The following is a 21,078-nucleotide window of genomic DNA, read 5'->3' as shown; positions in this document are numbered from 1 at the left end:
CTTCGTCGCACGGGGGCTCTGCCCCTCTCCCCGGGGCCGTCAGCTCGGCGGGGCCGGGCCCCGCGTCAGAACCGGCCGGGCCCCCGTCAGAACCCGCCGCTCCCTGTGAGGAGCCGCGCGGCGCTCTGCGGGGCCCGCCTCGCGTCGCCGTGGCGACGGGGCCGGTTGCGGGGCGGGGCGGTGCCCTTGTGACGCGGCGGCGGGAGGGGCGGGGCCGCCGGCAGGGTTTGAATCGCCCAATGGGGGAGCCGCGGGCGGCGGCGGCGCGGCGGCGGCCCCGGAAGTGCGGCGGCGGCGGCGGCTCGGGCTCGGGCTCGTACCCGTGGTGCTGCCTGCAGCCGCCCGCCGCGCCCCGCAACAACCGCGGGCTCTATGGCAGCGCCGCCCGCCGCCTCGCCGCCGCCGGCGAGGACAGCCTGAGGAGGCAGCGGCTGTCCGACGCCGCGTTCGGCCCTTCATGGTGAGGGAGGGGGCCGCCGGGAGGGCGCGGGAGGGCCGGGACCCCCCCCACCGCTCTCTCCCCGGTACGGCTCCTCCCCGCCGTGGCAGGAGGTGTGAGGGGGGCGGGAGGCGTGAAATGCAGAGCGGGAGGCGGCCCTAGCCTCGGGACGGGCTGCACCGGGCGCTGTGCCGCCGGCATCCCGGGAACCCCCGGTAGAACCCGGCGTGACCCCGAGCTGCCGGTCCCGGCTCGGAGCAGGAGGCCGGACCCGGGAGCGGGCCCTCACGGGTTCTCTGAGAAGTCCCCAGAGAGGGCGGGAGGAGTTACCCGGATTTCGGCAATAAACTTCCTTGGTGCTGGGGAGAGCTGGCCGACAGCTCCGGAGTTTTCGTTCGTGGCGATTCAGCTGCCGTGAAGTTCTCAGCGCTGTGGCTGATGTGCGCTTCTGAGCCCGAGGAGCTGCGCCCTTCCTCGGGAAGGAGGGGGTGAAAACGCCCAGCTGTGTTTGCAGCTCTTCGGAGCCAGAAGTGGGGGAATCCTGTTACTTCAGAAAACTCTCGCTTCCTTTTTCTCATGATTTTCGTGAATTGCTTTTCATGATTTGCTCCTGACTCTGCACTCAAGAATGTTAAGCGTTGGACTGACAGCTTTACAGCAAGCAGCAGGACAAGCTCCTGCAAAGTGGATTTTGATGACGCATTGCTCATGGAGTAGATCTTTCCTCATTGTGACTTTTTAAAACCCAAACCGTTCTAGTGCAAGTCCCTAGCATACACATTCATATTTTAGAGTAACTTTTATCTGTTTCTACTTCTAATTCTGTAGTATCATAGTGATCCACTGAGATTAATCAATTCGTATATAGATCCTTTTCCCACTGACTTGTAGAATAGGATAGTTCTGACTACATTTCTGGCATTAATTGTCCTGGTGTTTACGTAGCCCTCCTTTCCTGTCATGTCAAATTCAGATAAAAAGTATAAGGACAGTAGTTTAGTGTGTTTTTTCCTCAGTTGTACAAGTAATTCTTACTCTAAGTTAGGTGAAACTGTTAATAACTTTGATTAATGTTCATCCAATGTCTATTGCTGTTGCATTACTATGTTAGTAATCAAAACTTGACATTTTTATAAGGTGATATAACATTATTAGTTTTATTTAGAGCAGGTTATTACAGGAACCTTGACAAGTTGAGAAATTAATCAGGAGCTCTAAAGAGTCATCTAAATTCTGTTCTAGCAGAGGTATTGTCTAAAATCCCGCTCTACTTCATTACAAGTAGCGCTTTACTTGTAACACGTGTTGTTATGTAGCAAATTGTGAAGGAGTGCTTCCATGAGATTAGCAGCTAAGCCCTTTATAACACCACGCTAATAGCTCTACTCCTGCCATGCACAGCAGCCCTTGGAGGTCCCTCCTCCCTCGCTCTCATTTCAAGTCCCCTAGGTAGTACCAGGCAAGCAGCTGCTCGCCGTTTGGTTCTGTGTACGAGTACACATGTTTGCTGAGTAGCACTGAGAACTTGTATTGCAGGCTATTTTTTTTTTAATTCTCCAGTTTAAGCACAGATTTTGATGCCTTCTCTGCATACAGAGCTAAACCTAGGATGTTGACATTTCTGTTAAGTTTTGTTGGTGTTGGCAGGATTTAGGATGGTGTGGGGCTTTAGAGGGAAGGGAGAAGTACAGGTGCCTTTAAACTGTTCAAGCCTGATTTCCTTATGAAACTGGTTAAAAGGGGCACTTACAACTGTAACTGAGTTTGGGTGAGCTCATCTTGTGTAATCCAACAAAACATTTTCTGTTGTTTAAACCAGCTTTCAGCATCAGTGTGTAAGGAATGATAATTTCTTTCTTTATCCTCTGCTTATAGAGGAAAGCACTGACACACCAACTTCTGATGCTTAGGTTCATATGTACAATAAGTTTGAGTCTGCACATTGCCTTAATTTGAAAAGAAGAGGTTGCTCAGAAATTGGCAGTCTTCCCTATTAGTGGTCATTTTATTATTTCTGCACCAGGTTTCCCTCAACCATCAAAAATGAAGTGACTTCAGTCTCTGCACAGGGCACACTGTCAAGAGGAGCTAAAAGCCTTACAATAACTGTAAGTATACCTAAGCTGACATAAACTGCTGCTGGTGGAATTTTATAAAATTTTCAATTGCATTATATTGAGGAACCATTACCTCAAAAAGAGGATCATGTCCAAAGCTGGTTTCTTTAGCTTTGTGTCTTCCTTTTGTGTGTTGTGTTAGGCAATGTTAAGGTTACGCATGCAATTAATGTAGGGATTTGTAAATATACGCATCACTGTGAGATAATCTGAAGAAAAAATATCAAAAAGCTTTTAAGCATTTGTTTAACTTCAAAAAGACTCTTGAAGTTAAGCACATATGAAAGAGTTTGCAGGTTCGGGGTTTTAGGATGGAATAATCTCATGGTTTCCTCTTGATTTTTTTCATCTGAACTGTTGAATGAATGCTTTCCCTCTGTCTCTAATTTGCGTTCGGACTCTGATGGTGTTGGCTACTGGAGCCCTTGCTTTGCTCACTTGCTCTAAGACTTGGAACTCCAGTGACTCTTACAGGCATCCTCTGTCACTCCAACTGTTTGGTCTTTAATAGCTGTGTTAAAAGCAGGAAATACCAGAAGTAGAGAGATTGTGTGTGTTAATCTCTTTACAGCAATATAGCATACTGTTCAAAATGGCAGATGAATGGCTACTGAAATGGCTACTGAAAGAAAGCTCAAACTGTAACCACAGCTGGCCACTGTTGCTCTCTGGCACAGAGGAAAATGTTGTTATTTTCAGTCTCCTTATTCACAGGTTTCCTTTCCTTGTATTGCCCTTTCCCATTTGTGGGAGAAGAGCCATGAAGAACCGTTCCTCATCTCCCCCTTTGCACGTCCATGTGGATGAAAACACCCCTGTCCATGTCCATATTAAAAAGGGTCAGAAAAACACACCTGCAAAATGCCAGGTAGGAGTGTGCAGCTGGGTGTTTGTAGGGGCTATGGAGGAAACAGTGGGTCCTAGAAGCACCACCAAATCTTCAAGGTCTGCTTTACCTTTATGTTAGAACTGGAAGACTTTCTGCCTTGTTAACTGTGCATATTCAGTGGTGAATTTTCAGTAATATGTTTTCTCTGTTTAAAGTGTTTTAAGTATGGTATAGAATAAATAGTTTTCATGTTTAAGTGTATGATTATGAGGGGTATTGCTTCCAACGTGATGTAGTTTGGGGGATTTTTTCCTTGTGTTTTCTGAATTTGTGTCCTCGTAAAGGTTTTTCTTTGGTTTCATCCCTGTTTTTGAAGGAGGGGCTTGGAGTAAGGTAGTACCCAAGTGTTTCAAATTCTATCTTAATTGTATTAAAATAAATGCCTTTAGAAGAAAAGGGTTTGCATTCAAACCATCTTCTGGCATTAAGCACCCTGTCAGTCTGCTGAGCTACGCAGCAAAGAAAGATCTCTTTGTATCCATATCAAGAGTAGACGAGGCAATACTGAAGTTGCCTCATTCTTCCTTGTGTCTGCAGACATCGTGTTCCAAATTCTCTGTTAATTTGGTCTCTGTTGCTAATGGCAAGTATAATGGGGCAGGGTCTGACAATGAAGTCAGTGCCTCCTATTAATTAATTCCTAATAGGGCGTGTTAGAATATCTATTTTTTTCTCATCAAAGGTTAGAACTGTGCAAAAACACTTTAATTTTCCTCCAGATAGAGCATCTCAAGTTCAAGACAAATGTGGATCTACCCATTGACTGCAAAGCAGGGAAAACATTTCAAGGGTTTTTCATAACTGTGCCATTCTTTTTTCTCTGGTAGTGCTGTTGTCAAATGATACAGCTGCTCTTTTGTGAGATGAATTTGGAACAGAGAAGGGATCTGCCAGGTTGTTCCTTCTGCATGTGAATGGGCTGTATTGCAGTATTTTTTGTGTATCTCCATACAGAGGAGGCTTCCTTCCCCATCCCCTCTCCCCAAATCTTCCACCCCTGGCCTGCTGGATAAGGTTTTCATCACAAGTGCATATATTCTGGTGATATAACAGAATAGCTATGTGATAAGTAATGAAAGTCTAGCCACACTGTCAAGTGAATATGCAATAACCTTTTCTTCTGGCTGGTGTTAGCCTCCTCTGATAGCTGCTCGCTCATCTGATCTGATGTATGACGTCAAACACTGTGATAGTTTTGCATGAATGATCTTCCATTTGTTTTTGCAGCACAAACTGTAAATGTTTTTAGAAGTCGTAGTGATTTATCTTATTTTCTCTTTTCTGTTCTTCAGCAAAAGCAAAAACAGAAAATGAAAGGGAATACCGTGAATGCACGCCGAACTGTCCAGGTGAAAACTAAAGCCCCCTGGATGCCCCCGGGCAAAACATCTGTCCTGGAGTCCGCCTACAAATGGGAGGTACGGCTGAGTTTGCTCTTAAAAGCAAGCTTTCAGCTTTAGCTGAGGTTGAAGAGAGCACTTATGTAATGTTATGATGGAGGGAGCTGGGCTGATCTGAAAGAATCCTGCCATCACATGCGATCCATTTTAAGTGTCTCATACACATCCTTTTCACTTTTTAGTATAGAAAAATAGGGAATTCATCAGCGTCTTGGCCATCTCATACCTTTCTATTTGTAGAAGCCAGACAAGTTTGTTTGTTTGTTCGCTGTATTTACCATTGATGTGGCCTCACCGGGAATATTGTGTGCAGTTCTGGGCTCCGCAATTTTAAAAGGATGTTGAGACACTTAAATGCATCCAGAGGAGGGCAACAAAGCTGGTTAAAGGGCTGGAAGGCACGTCCTATGAGGAGGAACTAAGAACACTTGGTTTTTAAACTTGGTGAAAAGAACGTTGAGGGGTGACCATGTTGTTCTCTTCGACTGAGATGGGGAAGTGGAGAGGGAGGTGCTCACCTTTACCTGGTGGTGTCTAGTGACAGAATGCATGGGAGCAACTCAAAGCTGCATCAGGGAGGTTCAGTCTAGACGTTAGGAAAAATTCTTTATTGAGAGGGGAGTTAGGCACTGGAACAGGCTTCCTAGAGAGGCAGTCGATGTCCTATGCCCATTCGTGTTTGAGGCATTTGGTTAACGCTTAATGATATGTTTTAATATTAGGTCATCCTCAAAGTCGTCTGACAGTTTGGCTTAATGACCTTTGTAGCTTCCTTCCAACTGAAACTATTGTATTCTATTTAACTGTACTACTCCCCTTCAAGATCTCATTTTAGGGCACAGCAAGGAGCTGCTGTTACTAGTCTGTTCTGAAGCATGGAGCGATTGTGAAGTATAGTGTAATATTTTCTTTTTCACAGGCTGACATCTTCAACTCTTGCATTCCTGGCTCTTCCTAGATGAGAATTTTAGTTTTTTTTCCTTTTCCTTCTTTTTCTATTTTAGTCTTTCCACATTGTTTAACTTTCCCTGATGGAAATGAACATCTGTTTACATTTTTTCCTTCCTATTCTTATTGTGGTGATGTAACCTGGTCTCTATTTCTGGTAGAGTTAGGGTTAGAATACTGTTTATAACTTTATATTTAAAAAAAAAAGATGTCCATTATTGATTTTCTACTAGGGACCAACTCACCGCCTGGAAATTACACCTCCAGATTCAGAAAAAATGCTGTCAGTATTGCGTCTGAGTGATCTCTCTACAGACGAGGAGGATGCTGTTTGCTGCAAAATGAACGAATATGAAAAGAAGATAGATAGCCTGATGAACACAGTGGGAACACTGAAGAATGAGGTGAGGAGACAAAGTCCTGCAGATTCAGCCTTTGTAGCTGATCATTTGGCAACAGGAAGCTAGAGTCTTGGTGAAATGGAAGACTACTCAGCTCATTGGTTAGCTTGCTTAAAGAATTCAGTCTGAGTTGTTTAGAAGATCTGAACTAGTTTAGTGAGAAATTCACTAGGTCATACTATGAAACATTTTTAAACTGTATCCATTTAGTAGAGTATTGCTGTGCTTTAGTTTCCAAATAATTATTCTTCTCATCAAACACGAAATCTGAAAATTGGTCATTTCAGAAGGTGAAAAAACCAGTTTGATGTTGTTCTATTGTCAAAGAATCCACTTATTCCACAAGATTGTTTCTTCTGATTGTTTTGAAATACACAGCCCAGTGATGATGTGTTTTCCAGCTAAATAGCCTCTTTTGTACTTGACGCTATTTAAAAAATGGACAGGAGGGGTTTCCAGATTTCATAAGGTGCTCTATGGTGGTGGTGAACTGCATTTCTTTCCTCCGAGTTTACACTGAGGGTAGGAAATCTCGTATTCTTATTATTTTATGCAAAACTATGTGAAGTTCAAATTAGTAAATAAGAATAGAATTTATTCTTCTTAGTAAGCCTTTTCTGTTCTATTTATGCTACAAAAATTAATGGAATTACTTGCATAATTGTTAAACAAAAATTTGTTTTGCTACTTTTAATGAGTGAATTGAATCTAAGTGTTTGGTGATATTGCCTAATTAAATCTGTGATGTAAGATCACATTCATTTTGTTAGCTTTAATTCTGTACATGCCAGGAAATCTCAAGTGACCTCTGCTGCTGCAAAAGGAAACACGTCTGGTGCACTAATTCAACTTCCTTTTGTATTTTCTCTTCTTGCACATCTTCAACTGTTTGTAGTGCTCTTATCTGCCAAGTGGGATGCATGTGCCATTCATGAGTCAAGTTCAGGTTTATTGTAAGTTCTATTTACATGTCTTTATCAGGCCAAGATGCATAAAAAGGAGCACCAGCAGCAAATGACAAAGCGTCTCCTCGAGGAGCAGAAAGAAGAATTGAATGAGGTCACACAAGAGCTGGTAGAAACAGAGCATGAGAATACACTGCTCAGGCGCAATATTGAGCGCATAATGGAAGAGAAAGATCTGACTGTGTAAGAAACCTCCTGTTCTCCACTGTTACTGCAGTTAGTTGTATTTACAGGATGCCTACCTCCTTATTGCTAATGTTAATTGAGGTTGAAGTTTGTACCCAGGGTTGCAGTGCTGCAGAACTGATGCTCTTGGGTTTTTTGTCCTCATTTGGAAAGGGTATTTTGAATGGCAGTAGCTGCAGAGAAGGGCTCTAGCATGGTCATTGGAATGGGAAAAAAACTACTCTGTCAGGAAACTGAAAGAGGTTGGCTTGTGTGGACTGCTGTAGGGTCATCCTAGCTGTGCAGTTCATATTTTGAAGGTTAAAGAGTTGCTGTTTGTAATGTGATGGTGTTGGTACAACAACACATGAATAAAAAAAAAATATGGAGGTGAATATTAGAAGAGAATTTCTGGCACAGGATTGAGTTTTGGCTTTAATTGTGTGCAGGCTTTGGTATGAGCCCAGTTTGTCCCATCTAAATTCCTGTTTCATAGTTGCGATGCTAGCAAGCTCTTGGAGCCTACTTAGAGTCTGCAGTCAGAAAAAACTTCCACACTGAAGGGGGTTGAATCTTAGGTACTATTTCTTTAGAGCTTTTATCCTGTGATTAGAGGGGTTTTGTCTGCTTTAACTCAAACAACTGTGTATTCATACTGGTTAGTACAGCTGTCAAAGTTTCCTGTTTCTCTAATTGCTAAATTACTGCAGGCTACAGAAGAAGTACTTGCAGCGTGAGAAAGAGTGCCTGATGTCCAAGCTGAGTGAGGTTGAGAGGGATGGAGAAGCAGCAGCCAGACAGATCCATGCCCTGAAAAATACAATTGGGAGACTCAACATTGTAGGTGTTTTTTTTTTTTTTTGCTTTTTTGTTCTTTCCTTTGTTTTGTTGTGCTGTTCTGTGGCTGTCTTAAAAACGTAATGTTGCAATTGCTGACCCACCAAAACCATAAGGAGAAATGGAGGGATTTAACTTGGTTAAGGTGTTTGCTAGATCTCTTTAGAAACTGGATGTTTATTTGTAGCATTCAGCCACCTTCTCACCTTCTGCACAGATGGTGCTGAACATTGCAATGCTTCTGCTTTTAGCAGCGTATGTTAATTCCAGAGTTTGAGACATTTCGTGTGAACAATATTATTTTATTTTTTCCTCCTCTAGGAGAAACACATGAGCAGCTCAGACATTAACACACTGACAAGACAAAAAGAGCTGCTGCTACAGAAATTGAGTACCTTTGAAGAGACCAACCGGACACTCCGAGAGCTTCTCAGAGAGCAGCATAACCGGGAGGTGAGCAGTACTGTGTGTTTCAACTTGGATGATTACCAAAGGCAATATTGTCTTCTGGACTGAAAATGGAACTTGAATTTGAGAGCTCTTAACTCTTTTTCCTAACGCTGCCATTGACTGTGTGTCATAAAGGATGGATTGTTTTCTTTATCCCTACCTGCCTCATTACAGTAAGACTGACTTTTCTGCTGTGGGGATGTTAGAACATATGTCTTTGACTGCATTAAAAGGTATAGGGCTCTACTGCGTTGCTGACTCTTTTTCATTTGGATACAAATGTATCTGCAGGTCTTAGACTTGTGTCTGAACAATAACTCCTGTGGTTATATCTTCAGCATCTGTGCCAACATTTTGGCTTATCATGCTAGTCTGAAATGTTACTGCTATACTGTTGTGTTGGCTAAAGCCTGAGGAGTAGATGTTGCCTCAGCTAATGGGAGCATGAGGATTTTCAGAACTTTATTTTCGTAGGCTGGATTTCAAAAACAATGTCAGAAACTGTTAACAGTTCTGTACTGTTTGTACAGAACAATTCTGTATAGTTTGCAAAAGCACTGCAGAACAAAACTGCTGTGCTTCCTGTAGCTGATAGTTTCTTTGAGCAAAAGCAGGCCAATGGTAACTGTTTTCTCAGCCACAAGTGAGACTAGAGAAAAGGACTGAGTTCTTCTGTGTGACCTTCCCCAAATAATGAGAAAGATCTGAAAGATCTTAATTTGCCATTGTCCTTTTTATCATCTGTGTCTGGGAGAACTGGGAAAGCTTTTTGAGATAGGTGGTGATATGTAAAATATTTAGCTAATTTAATACTTGAGAATTGCTGCTGCAGCATGGGGAAGATGGTTGATTTTCCCACTTAGTCTAAATAATATGTAAAAAGCAGACTTTTTATTAAAACGTTTTTCCTCCCCTATTTCTTTTGCAGAAGGATGCTCAGAAGATGTTGGAGCAGCAAGGTGTACTGTTGAAAAGGCTTGCTGACTCAGATGCAGAGAAAGTGGTAAGCAAACAAAAACAACTTTTTCTGCAGAATGGTAAAGCAGAGAGAGCTAAATTGCAACCTCTTCTTTGTCTGTATTCAGCCATCAAGTTTTACACTAATCCTTTTAGACCAGTAAAAATATCCTGTTTTTTGTAGTAATCAGAGCCACTATATTGCCCCTCTGCTTAACAACCTACATTACAAAGCGGATAGATTTTCAGAGCCTTTCATGTATAGGGCTTAGAATGGGGATTTCACAATTGAGACCTACATGTAAGAACACCATTATGGTTTACAGTATTCAGCTATGAAGAACAGTTTTGGATACTTAAGCTTGGTCTCATCATGTTCAGTTCAAGCACAAATTATTCTGCTTGCCTTTTCTGTATAGTACTGAATGTACAAACCAAGAATTGTACTACACGTTTCTTTAAAAGAAATCTCTGGGGGTGGCAGAGAAAAAAGTATCTGTTACAAAAAATACCCGTGACAGTTGGGACAACATTCTTCAGTTTGGATATCATCTTAGTGTTTCTGTATGTTTCTCATGTTATCCTTAGAGGTATCAAAGCATAAAGAGGATAAGCTTTCTGTTCCTGCTTCTGTCACTGAATGAGTGAATGACCTGGTACCAGATTTTTTTTCCCTGTTTATTTATCTGTAAACTGAGAAAAGTGTTCTTACATTGCCAGAAGTTAGAAAACTAGCCGTGAGACATGGGCAGTGTCCTTTCTCATCTGTGGTGTTTATAATCGTGCCAGGTCCTGTGGTATCCATAGGATATCCCATGCCCTGTTACACAAATGTATGCATTTCCCTTTTGCTTTCTGCTTGAGGAGACTGCAGACTGTTTTTCTGAGACTGAGGATGCTGTTGCTGTGGTTACCAGACAGAGAGTGCTGTAGATCAGAGGGTCTCGGGAGGGAGGCAATTACACCTCTTTTTCTCCACCTGCCAAGCTGATTGCATTTGTTATTTAAAATCTGAGTGGTGTTTGTTTTCCAGCAACTTCAGATGAGGCTTCAGGAGAAAGAACAAGAGGTGGACGATCTTATCATTCAAATACAGGCAGAGAAGGTACTTCCCTCTTTTTGTTCTCCCCTCTCTGCTCCACTCTCCAGTTCCGCAGAACCACAGATAGTCCAAAATATGGATTTGTGCTTGGGTACAATTACTTTATAAGGGATCAGATGGTTGCTTTGCTTTTAAAACTAGACAGATAAGCTACCTATTCCCACACAGTTGTAGATTCGATATTCTGCTAATAAAACACCAATCACAAAGATTAATAGGTAGTAGTATCTCTTTGTTTGGGTTTGTCACCAAATTGCCTTTCTGTTTAAGGTCCTGGTTGATTCCAGATGTCAAATTCCTGTAGGTCCCTCCATTTAGAAAGTAAAAGGCAAGTATACTGGATAAGACCAGACATGAAGGATGCTTTGCCCTAGAACAAATCTTTCAGGCCAGTCATTCATAAGATAATGTAAAAGAAATGCCCGGTTTTTTTGTTGGAGAAGAGGAGCTGTGAGGGTCCATCGAAAGTGGAGGTGGCTGGAGATAGTATCAGAGTTCTTCACTGAATGGCTACATGTTAAAAAGTGTTCCTTCTATTAGCTAGCTGAAGAAAAACGTGTCACTTGCATCTTATTTAGGACCAGGCAAAGACAGCAAGTGAACTCTCAAAATCTATGGAGGCTGTGAGAGGCCATTTACAAGCACAGCTACGAAATAAAGAAGCTGAGAACAACCGTCTGACTGTACAGATCCGGGTAGGTTTTCAGTGGTCCCTGGAGACTGACTGTTCATTTATACTCACGAGCTGAATCCACTGGCAAGGGAAGTAGCACTCACCGAGTATTCTTCTTTTCTGTGTCATAGACTGAAATACTGGATGGTGGTGCTTAAGCTGCTAACACATACTGTGACTTTCAAATGAAGTAACAGAAGAAAAAGCTTTTCACTTCTGATGCATGAGGCATAATCATAACTTTAAGGGCTATGTGCATTTATTACGTTTTTCTTCTGAGTTAAGTACTATATACTTAATTTAAAAGGTGGTTTTGGTTTAGTCAGGCATCAAGACAGATCACAAACTATTCAATTTGATTTCTGGGAAAATGCTGTGCCGTGAGTTTCTGTATTTGATTGCTCTCATGCATGCATTTTATAATATTAATCAGGAGGAGAAAGTTCCCCTAATTTATCTTGATCAAAGTCTTATGTTTAGCATATCTGTTGTTGTTATGATGAACATGTGCATGCTAATAATCTAGAAGAGCTTTAATTTTGTTAAGCTATACAGCTGCGTAAAGCAACATTATTATATGCAAATATTTCAATTAATAAAAAGAATATTCTCGGGTAGATCAAAAGACTAGTAGACCAGTATTTATCTTGATCAGGAGAGGCAATCAGTATTCTGGAGAGCAGCTTATGAGAGAGGAAATTTACAAATAGCAATAAATACAGAGATAGATTTAGTTCTGAAGAATTTGGGAGGTCAGTAGATTCACAGTCCTGATTTGCCTCATTTCATTTGAGTTTGAAGGGTGTTTGAGAGTCCACTTTTGATTCTGATATATAAAATCTTTTGTATCGAGGTGGAAATGCTGGAAATAATTTGTGTTTTAAACCTTCTTAGAAACCAGAGATCAGTTACAAAAACTCTCTCGAAGGATTTCTTATTTTTAGCATCTTCAAACTTTTTTTTCCCCATGTTGTTATTTTGTAACTTGCAGTGAAAGGATTTATTTCTGTATGGCTAGAGTAGGCTGTTGCTTTTTGTTACAAGCAGACAACATCGTGGGATGCACTGGGATTGAACGTATAGCTTTGATTTCTCTTGCCTTTCTATATGTAGATGGGCATAAATGTTTTTTCAGTCTTTCAGAGGTCGTGCTGACATGTCTGTCCGTGTTAGGACAGGATTAAGCAGGTGCAATGCAAATAGCTATAGGCTAAAGGTTTGAGGTTTTTATGCCTGCCTCTCTCCAGTGTTTCTAGGAAACTAATTGCTGCTTTAGGTATACAGGTATGAGGATAATATTCCCTGTGGTGTGTTTCTTCCTCCTGCTACAGAATCTGGAGCGCAATGAAGCTCAGCATAAGGCAGAGGTGGAACTTATCAAGGAACAACTGAAAGAACTAAGGCAGAAGACAGATCATGATAAAGAGGCCCTGAAGAAAGCCCTCCGTGCACAGAAGGAGCGGGCAGAGCGGAGTGAGGAGTATGCAGAGCAGTTGACTGTCCAGCTAGCAGAAAAGGTATTTGATGATACAGGAGGAGAGACCTCATTTCAGATCACACGTCTAAACCTTTGATTTTTGGTAGCAGCCCCAGGGAGAGTCTCTGCTTTCAACTAATGAGATTTATTTTTGTCTCAATGCTTTGGCCCGTTTATGCTAAGAGTAGAACAAATCCAGTTTTCTCAGCTCTCACTATATTCTCTGCATGTCCTTAACTTAGGACATGCAGTAACTTAGATTATATAAAACTAGCAGATCTGATTTTTTTCACCTAATTCTTCAGAACCATCTGAGGGTTGGCAAAAGCCGATAAAATAAAGCCTTGTGGTTTGGGCTGAAAAGTCTGAATGGAGTCAGTTTTTAATCAAGAAGCTAGTTAGAGCAGAAAAGTACAAAGACTTTGAGATGCACGTCCTGTTGAAAAAGGACTGAAGGCTAAAAGGATTGAAGGATAAAATGACTGAAGAAAAAGTAGCAAAGTTAGGACTAAGACAAATCAGAAGGGAATATGGATATTATGCTACTTATTTTTCCCTTGTTTGTAGAATACTAGGGACCATAGCCACTATTGGAATTTTATCTGTGCTTTGTATTTCTGATCATTTGTTTGCTGCCTTCAAAGACGATTCTGCTTTCCATGATGATATGTCTGTTATCTGACAGTAGTGTTGTAGAACACCTCTCTGTGAAGGATCAGGAAGAATAAACATAAATACTTGTCTTCAATATTTTAAGCTTCAGTGAAGTCTCTGTACATATCATGCTTAGCCATATCAGCATCTCTGTATGCTGTCTGAATATCCAACATCTAGTGCTATTTTTGTCACGCCTTTCTTTTGTTTGATAGGACAGTTATGTTGGTGAGGCACTGTCTACTCTGGAGTCCTGGAGGAGTCGCTACAACAAAGTAGTGAAGGACAAGAGTGATCTTGAACTGGAAATCGTTACGCTGAACAGGTTAAAATAAGACTAGTATGGAGAAACTGGCATGAGTGGGGATGAGTACCTAGTTCAAGCACAAATTAATTAATTAAATTGAATAATTTAATTGGGTTGTCTGTAAACATCCAAGCAAAACTAGTCCCGTCTATGGGACAGTAGAGTTTGGAGAGGCTGAGAAAGGTGTGGCTTCTGCTGCTGACTTGCCATAGCAAAGGCAGGCTGATCCTTAAATCTCTCTGAACCTTTGCCATTTTGTCATGCTTTGAAATAATTAAGGTTATTTTTCTTTTTAAATGTTTGAGATCCTTGAATGGAAGGGATTAGAAGTTATAGACAGTGTAGTTCATGGCAATTTTGTCGTGGTGGTAAATAAATATGTTGGTATTACTGCAGTATAGTTGTTGCTGCAGTAAAAAATAGGTAGGTATGAGGCAAGAGAGAAATACCTCTTTATCCCATGTATCTTGGAGGCAATGCATTTGAGCTTCAGGGGGACAATTCAAGTCAATTTTGAGTGGGCTAAGAAGACTGAGGTAGTAGAACAGCGTAACAGGTAGGTATGTATACATGAACAGAACAGGAATATGAAAGTATAGGGAAAAGACGTTGTTTCTGAAGCTTATTTTGAAGGATTAGGTGTCTTATTCTTCCTAGTCAGTTAAGGATTAATTTTCTTTCTCTGTGGCAGCCGTATGGCAGACTTGCTGGAACAGCAGACAACCCTGGAGGATAGGATGCGGGAGGACAGAGACGCCTTGGTGGATAAATTGCATCAACAGACTACAGAGACCACTTCTTTCAAAATGGAGAATGAAAGGCTAAAGGTCAGTGATTCTAGGGATTTGAAGCTGAAATGCTACACAAAGAAGGAGAAATTATAATAAGTTGCTTGGCCTCTGAGGACAGAGCTGAATTGCACCCATTACTGCCATTTAGTTTCAAACCAGTTTCACCATAGCCTGACTATGATACCTGAAGTATGCTGGAAAGAGACAAAGAAAGTGAGCGAGCATTCTGGGAGGACTGGCTTTCTTACAGTTTTTGGTAGAAGTATCTTCAGTCCAAGTACTGTTCCTTCTTCCAGCTGAGATCTTAAGTGTTGTTCTTAATCTTCATGATGCTGGACAGAGAACAAACAACTGTAACTATTCGTGCAGAGAGAATGGTAACCTCTGTAGTAATAATAATAGTAAAGAAAAAAGGTGTAATGCCTGGCGTATTTCTCCTGTCATTTCTTTTGCCACTGGTGACTCTGGTGACCTACGTAATTTTCTTCTTGTAAAGCTAGGCATTGATCCAAACAAGGAGTGGTCCTAATCCAAGTAGCACAGCTCGTTCAAGCAAACAGACTGCGCATGCATTCTAAACCCGCGTGCTCTGCTGGCACAAATTTGGCAGTCCACTGAAGTCTGGAAAGTTTATGCTAACTTAAACTGACAAAATCCCTGTTTTGTTGTTTTTCTCTCTCTTTTTTTTTTTTTTCCAAATCTAGACAACGTTAGATGGCTAATTTAACAGTTACTTTGAGGCACTCAATCAAAGATGTTTTCTTTTTCAGGCTAGTGTGGTCCCAATGGAGGAAAAGCTGAACCAAGCACACATGGAAGTACAGCAGCTCAAGAACTCTGTTAGGAACTATGAAGGGTTGATTGAAACCTACAAATCACAGGTAGGCATCTTATTGATTCCTTCAGCACTTGCACAAATGTGTTTTCTCCCCTTACTGCAGTGGTTTATTCTGTAATGTGTTAATCTGTGAATCGCTGTTGGAGGTTGCAGTTTTGTATGGTTTGGGATCTCTTGTCACTTTAGCTTTTTAAAGATAGAGTTAAATAATGAGATTCCTTCTTCTGCCTTTTGGTGTGCTAAATACTATTTCTTGGCAGCTTCTTTTGGGATTTTGGATATTCTGGTAGTTAGGAAAATAAGGCCAAAAGGGAGAATATTTTGGTGGAAAGCCCAAATGAGCCAGACAGGAGAAGCAAAAAGTGAACTTACAAACTTAGTCTGAGATGGTGGTTACTGTGGCAAGAAGTCTGTTGCTGATTCTTGAGCAGTTTCAGTCACTCCAAGGTATAGCACGTTTGCTGAATACCGTATGTAACAGATGAAGTATGTGCTTTTTTTGTATGCCCAGGTGTTGAAAACCCGAATGGAAGCAGATGAAGTGACAGCAAAACTGGAGAAGTGTGATAAAGAGAACAAGACACTAAAGGATGAAATGAACAAGGAGATCGAACTGGTAATTATTCCTCTAAAGACTGATATGCTGTAGACATTTATGGATTTTAATATTCTCAATATAGTTTAAAATGGCTGTGAATAAAGGGTTATCTGAGTTTGCCTTTCTCGATTAGCTTTTCTCAGGGCCTGTTCATTCTGCAAAATGTATTGAACACATTTAACAGCTTCTTTTTGACTATATGGCATCCTTCAGAGGTGTTTAAATTGAGTAGCCTGTTCTTTGCTGCAGAAATAGTGGCTTAGAACTGTGGGCTATGTAGAATTGCTGCAGAATGACTTCTCCTCATAAAGCAACTTATAATCCTAGTAAAATTGAAGCCCAGGATCCATTGATGCCAAACTGTAAGGGATAGGCTTTTGGAGTAGAAGATGACAGTAGGCTTTGAACAGGCTTTGAACTCCAACACTTGCCTAACTTCCACAGTGCCATCATGGCTGCAGGCTAACAAAACTTTCACAGAAAGAAACTTTTTAGTCTAGACCTTATGAACATTTGAAAGTTCCTCATATTCTCTTTGACTGTAGGCTCGTAAGCAGTTCCAGAGCCAGCTTGCTGAACTGGAAAAGCTGCCTGAGATCCTAAGGATCACAGAGACGCAGCTGGCAAAATGTCAGGACCAGCTTCAGAGTTATGAGAAGAAGAATGTGGACCTGTCTCTCATCATCGCAGATCTGCGTCAGCGGGTAAGGGACTGGCAGAGAGCACCTGCAACACAGCAATCTGCAAGTCTGAGACCAAGATGAATTTCTAATCGCAGGAAAGTTCAAACTTCATCTCTGTCTGTTCTCGTCTCTTTCTGAAAAGATTAAACGTGCACTGCAAAATAAATGTGTGTGCCATGTCTTTGTGCAAGAAGTTAGCAGGGTAGCTAGAAGCATTCCTTACCGTTTGAAAAGTTTTTAATCCCTTGGTACAGAACCATACTGGGACTTGAATAGCAGCAGTAGCAACACTTGCAAATGCCAACACTCGCTTCTGTTACTTCCATCATCTTGTCAGCTTTCCCTCCCTGTTTTTCTGCTGGTAGTGCTGTCCCAAACCTTGTTTTCCCACCCTGATTTTGGGTTGTTTTCCTAGTCCCTGTTTTTTTGTCCCTGGGAGGACTGTATAGGTGTCACGGGACAATTATAGACAGGCATGACTTGTACAACCATGCCTTAGGACACAGCAAATAACCTTGCAGTCTGACTGTTTTGCTGTGATGGGCTTGGAGTTATAAACCTTCCTGGTATTTAAGTCTCTAGTGTCTGTGTGGGATGCTGTCATGTATATGGCTGTTATTAATGTGTGCGCTTTGCTGTGCTTACAGGTGGCTGCTCTGCATGCAAGCTTTTACCAAGCTGGCTTTTCATGTGCAATATGAAAGAACTTTCTCATACCTTTCCAACCATTAGCGGGAAGCACCAACAAAATGGATGTTAAGTGTGTTTAGTGCTTTGCTTTTCTATCCACTATTCCTTTCCTAGGATCCTGCAGAAAATTATGAATTGAGCATGTTTCCTTCTGGAAAGCCACATACATTTTAGCTGGTTGGTCATGTGTGTAGTGACTATTCTGTAAAGTAACTAATTGCTGTAATTTTTAGATTGAGCTCCAGGGGGACAAAATGGATGTTACAAGAGAGAGGTATCAATCTGCCCAAGAGGAGAAAAAGCAGCTCACCTTGAAGGTGGAAGAGCTAGAAAGGTTAGAAATATTAGGCTCTCTTGTTCTCTTAACCTTTCCTTTCCATCCTCCTTCTATTGAGATTTTTTTTTTTCAGGAGATGGAAACATCTTCAATGTTTTTCCAGTCCCCCATTTGCCTCCAGGATTCTACACGCTTACTTATCCCACAAGGATCTCTAATCACTAGCTGTCCACTAGAGAGAGAGTTGTAGATTCTTGCAGCACACTTTACAAATATTTTTTAAAAGGACTGTGACCTACACAGCAGATAAACCAGCTCCTTGTTCAATCTAGTCTGATAGTTTTGACATTACTGAACATTACAATATTTTTATCTGTATTTATCAATTCCTTTTAGTGACAACGTCTGGGAAAAGGCAGGTATATGAGTATTCTGTGTTCTTCAGTCTTTGAAATTCTGATTTGAGAAATGAAGAAGTGTTTCTTGGGGCTTGGACTTTTTTGAGGGAGCATGGAATCCTCCGAGACTAGTCAAGACCTAACAAAAAGGCAGACTGAAACATTCTCCATTTAAAATGAATAGGTTTCCTTCCCTTGTTGTCTTAACCCAGAAAACTAGAGACAACGAGCGCCCAGAACATAGAATTCCTTCAGGTCATAGCAAAACGTGAGGAGTCGATCCACCAGTGTCAGCTGCGGTTAGAGGAGAAGACCCGTGAGTGTAGCTCCTTGGCTCGTCAGCTGGAAATGGCCATTGAGGATGCCAAAAGACAAGTAAGTAATTTCTTGGATTTGTGTATTTTCTCAAAACTACCCAGGCTGCGAAAGGAGAATAATGAGAATGCTGGACATTACCTCCTCAGCCTATGATCAAATTCATGAAAATCATCATGTTCAGTGAAATACAAACAGTAAAATGTACTGGTACTGTTTGTCAGCACTTAAACCTTTGAAAAACTGAACCCTGCTTCTCCGGTTTGCAACAGAAGAAAGCCCTAGACTGAGCTGCTGCTTACGTATGTGTCCAATGAAGTTTATAGGGCTTTTGTGGGCAATGGGTTAGGGAAGAATCATTCTTGCATAGACAAACCTTTAACAAGATTGCTATTCTGTTGTTGCATGTAGGTTGAACAAACTCGAGAACGAGCAACATCTAGAGAGAGGGCAGCCCAGTCCAAGGTGTTGGATTTGGAGACCCAGCTGAGTAGGACTAAAACAGAGCTGAACCAGTTGCGTCGGAACAAAGATGACGTGAGTGACTTGCAAGGTGTATTCTTGCTGTGCTGATAGGGTCCTGGCAGCAATTGAGTCCATAAAAAAGGCCCTATGGATGTGCTGCAAAAACATACAGAACGTGCTCTAATCTCTAAACAAGATTTGCACCAGATGGCATGGGAGATATTGTGACTCCAACTTCACGTACTGTGGTTTGTTATCTGAGAGAGGATGCAATTTTTGTTCTAGAGAAAAGTCTTTCTTCTAGAAGAAAGAAGGGGGGAATCTTTTATAATATCCTATTTATGCTGCTTGTTTACTTCAGTTTTACTTGAAATTGCGTTGGTATATGGATCAGGTCAAGCTGGTTTTCAGAGAAGAGTGTGTTTAATTCCATAAAACTATAGCTAATCAGTTTTAAAAGCCCACATGATTAGCTGTGTCGTCTCCTGGTTTTTATTGTTGGGTTACTGAATGGAGTTTGGAATGATCAAAAAGAAATGACAAAGGTCATAGCACCATGTATGGTAATGCCATCTACTGCTGTGCTAATTTTTGCTGGCTGCAGCACTTTCTCAGAATAGCTCAAGTTTAATGTGAGTAGAGTGAATGCTGCTGTCTTTCAACCTGTGTTTTGTGCTTCTTTATATAGGCAGAGCGACGGTATGAAAGCCGCCTACAGGATTTAAAGGATCGGTTAGAGCAGTCGGAGAGCACTAATCGCAGCATGCAAAACTACGTCCAGTTCCTCAAGTCTTCCTATGCCAATGTTTTTGGAGAAAGTGCCTTGCTGGGCTCCCCTGGCCGCTCTCGTTCATCTCCATGAGGACAATGCTCTCCCTGTGTCTCTGCATTTAAGCACAAAATGAGCCCTACTTCAAAGCCATATGTTATTTAGAAAAGTGGTTGGCATTTCAGGGTCACATAAGGGAGAAGTTTTTCTCTTTTCCTTACAGCACAAGATGATACAAGGATGGTGGCATATGACTTAAGCGTATAGAATATCAGCAACGCTGGTTTGGTGTTGGAAGCTGGTATTGCACCGTAAGCTGTGCCCCAAAACCAGATGGTTCTGCATATGATGGAAAAGGATTTCATCCTATATGGTCCTGATGGTCTCAGCTCTTAAAACCTGTCATTGGTTTTAGTTGTGCATTAATGTTTGCAAGAGTTCTTTTTTTCTTTTCATGTTTTTTTTTCCATTCTGCTTCTGTATTGGGAAGATCATATGATATGTTTCTGCTTTTCTTTTTATTTTTTTTTAAGCTATTTCACATTATATCAATACAGTGGGTGATAGGATGGTGGGAGATGAGTCCACCCACTTCTCACAGAAGTGTGAAGCTGAAAATATCTTAAGTGCCTGGGCTTAACACTTACAAAAGATTATCTCCTGAACCACCATGGTGTTTGTGAACAGTTTTATACCAGAAATAATGATTTTATTATTTTTTTTACTTGACTCTTGTGTACTCTGTGATCCTCACTTTTTTTTTTATTTTAGTGTGTTGCTAATTTTTGCTTTACTCTTCTCACACTGGTTTCCTGACCCCGAATGTCCCCGGGACTGAGTGAAAACCTTCTGTATTCAAAGACTGCAGTTTAACCTCAGTGGCACTTCAGTTGCTGTCTCAGTGTGAATGCTGTTATGAGTTCAGGTTGTGCATGAAATACTGATTTAGGTCTTAAGCCAATTAAAGAGCAACTGCTGACACTCAACATCTTCATCAAACTGGCCTGCACTTTCTCCTCAAAAATCAGGTCGGTTGATAATGTGTTGAGTCTCGAAAACTTGATTCTTGTGCCCTGTTCTTTCCAATAAATGGTTCTTATGGGGACAAAAATAAGCATTTTTTTAAATCTCTTTTTTATCCTATTTATGTGTGATGTCATTGCGCAGTCTTTGTCATAAAGCTTTTATAAGTAAATCATTAATTGACAGTTCTGTAATTTTGTGTGTCATACTTAAAAATCCTAAAAGGTGCTATGGTGAAAAAACAAAAACAATAAACTATGTTTTAATTGATTATGTTGGAGCGATCCTCTTCGTTATGCTGCGACTAGGGGCTTTGGGGTCTTATTTTGGAAAACAAAACGTGCAAAACCAAAGCGTCCAGGGGCATTTTGTCCGTGCAGGCGAGTAAAATCCGGACCTTTTCAATGCCTCCGCTGCGGCAGCCTCTCCCCCTGCCTGCAAAGCGGAATT

General features: G+C 41.4%; 1 protein-coding gene across 5 annotated transcripts; it reads left to right on the top strand.

Annotated features, from left to right (window-relative positions):
* The first annotated feature begins 224 nt into the window (after positions 1-224).
* Positions 225-20,899, top strand: ODF2 (outer dense fiber of sperm tails 2). Of its 5 annotated transcripts, none has more exons than XM_080562414.1 (21): positions 271-460; positions 2,463-2,547; positions 3,256-3,424; positions 4,738-4,863; positions 6,027-6,197; positions 7,176-7,342; positions 8,035-8,164; positions 8,483-8,614; positions 9,540-9,614; positions 10,602-10,673; positions 11,249-11,365; positions 12,675-12,860; positions 13,690-13,799; positions 14,473-14,608; positions 15,343-15,453; positions 15,922-16,026; positions 16,554-16,712; positions 17,615-17,715; positions 18,269-18,431; positions 18,783-18,908; positions 19,525-20,899. In XM_080562414.1, the coding sequence occupies exons 3-21, from the start codon at positions 3,317-3,319 to the stop codon at positions 19,696-19,698; spliced, it is 2,469 nt and encodes an 822-aa protein (XP_080418540.1). In that variant the 5' UTR covers positions 271-460; positions 2,463-2,547; positions 3,256-3,316; the 3' UTR covers positions 19,699-20,899. The 5 variants fall into 5 exon arrangements, with proteins under 5 accessions (XP_080418537.1, XP_080418538.1, XP_080418540.1 ...); XM_080562413.1 differs by having other exon boundaries at positions 291-460; positions 3,271-3,424; XM_080562411.1 differs by lacking the exon at positions 3,256-3,424 and having other exon boundaries at positions 225-460.
* The last annotated feature ends 179 nt before the right edge of the window (positions 20,900-21,078 follow it).

Source organism: Anser brachyrhynchus (genome assembly GCF_964034855.1).
Source record: "Anser brachyrhynchus genome assembly, chromosome: 19".
Classification (NCBI taxonomy): Eukaryota; Metazoa; Chordata; class Aves; order Anseriformes; family Anatidae; genus Anser; species Anser brachyrhynchus.
Note: the sequence above shows the minus strand (reverse complement) of the source record. Positions and strands in the feature narration are given on the sequence as shown.

Coding starts and splice junctions, on each gene's coding strand:
- ODF2 (XM_080562411.1), top strand. CDS start 240: ATGGGGGAGCCGCGGGCGGCGGCGGCGCGGCGGCGGCCCCGGAAGTGC. Junction 8,165..8,482: donor CAATTGGGAGACTCAACATT/GTAGGTGTTTTT, acceptor TTCCTCCTCTAG/GAGAAACACATGAGCAGCTC. Junction 8,615..9,539: donor GAGAGCAGCATAACCGGGAG/GTGAGCAGTACT, acceptor TTTCTTTTGCAG/AAGGATGCTCAGAAGATGTT.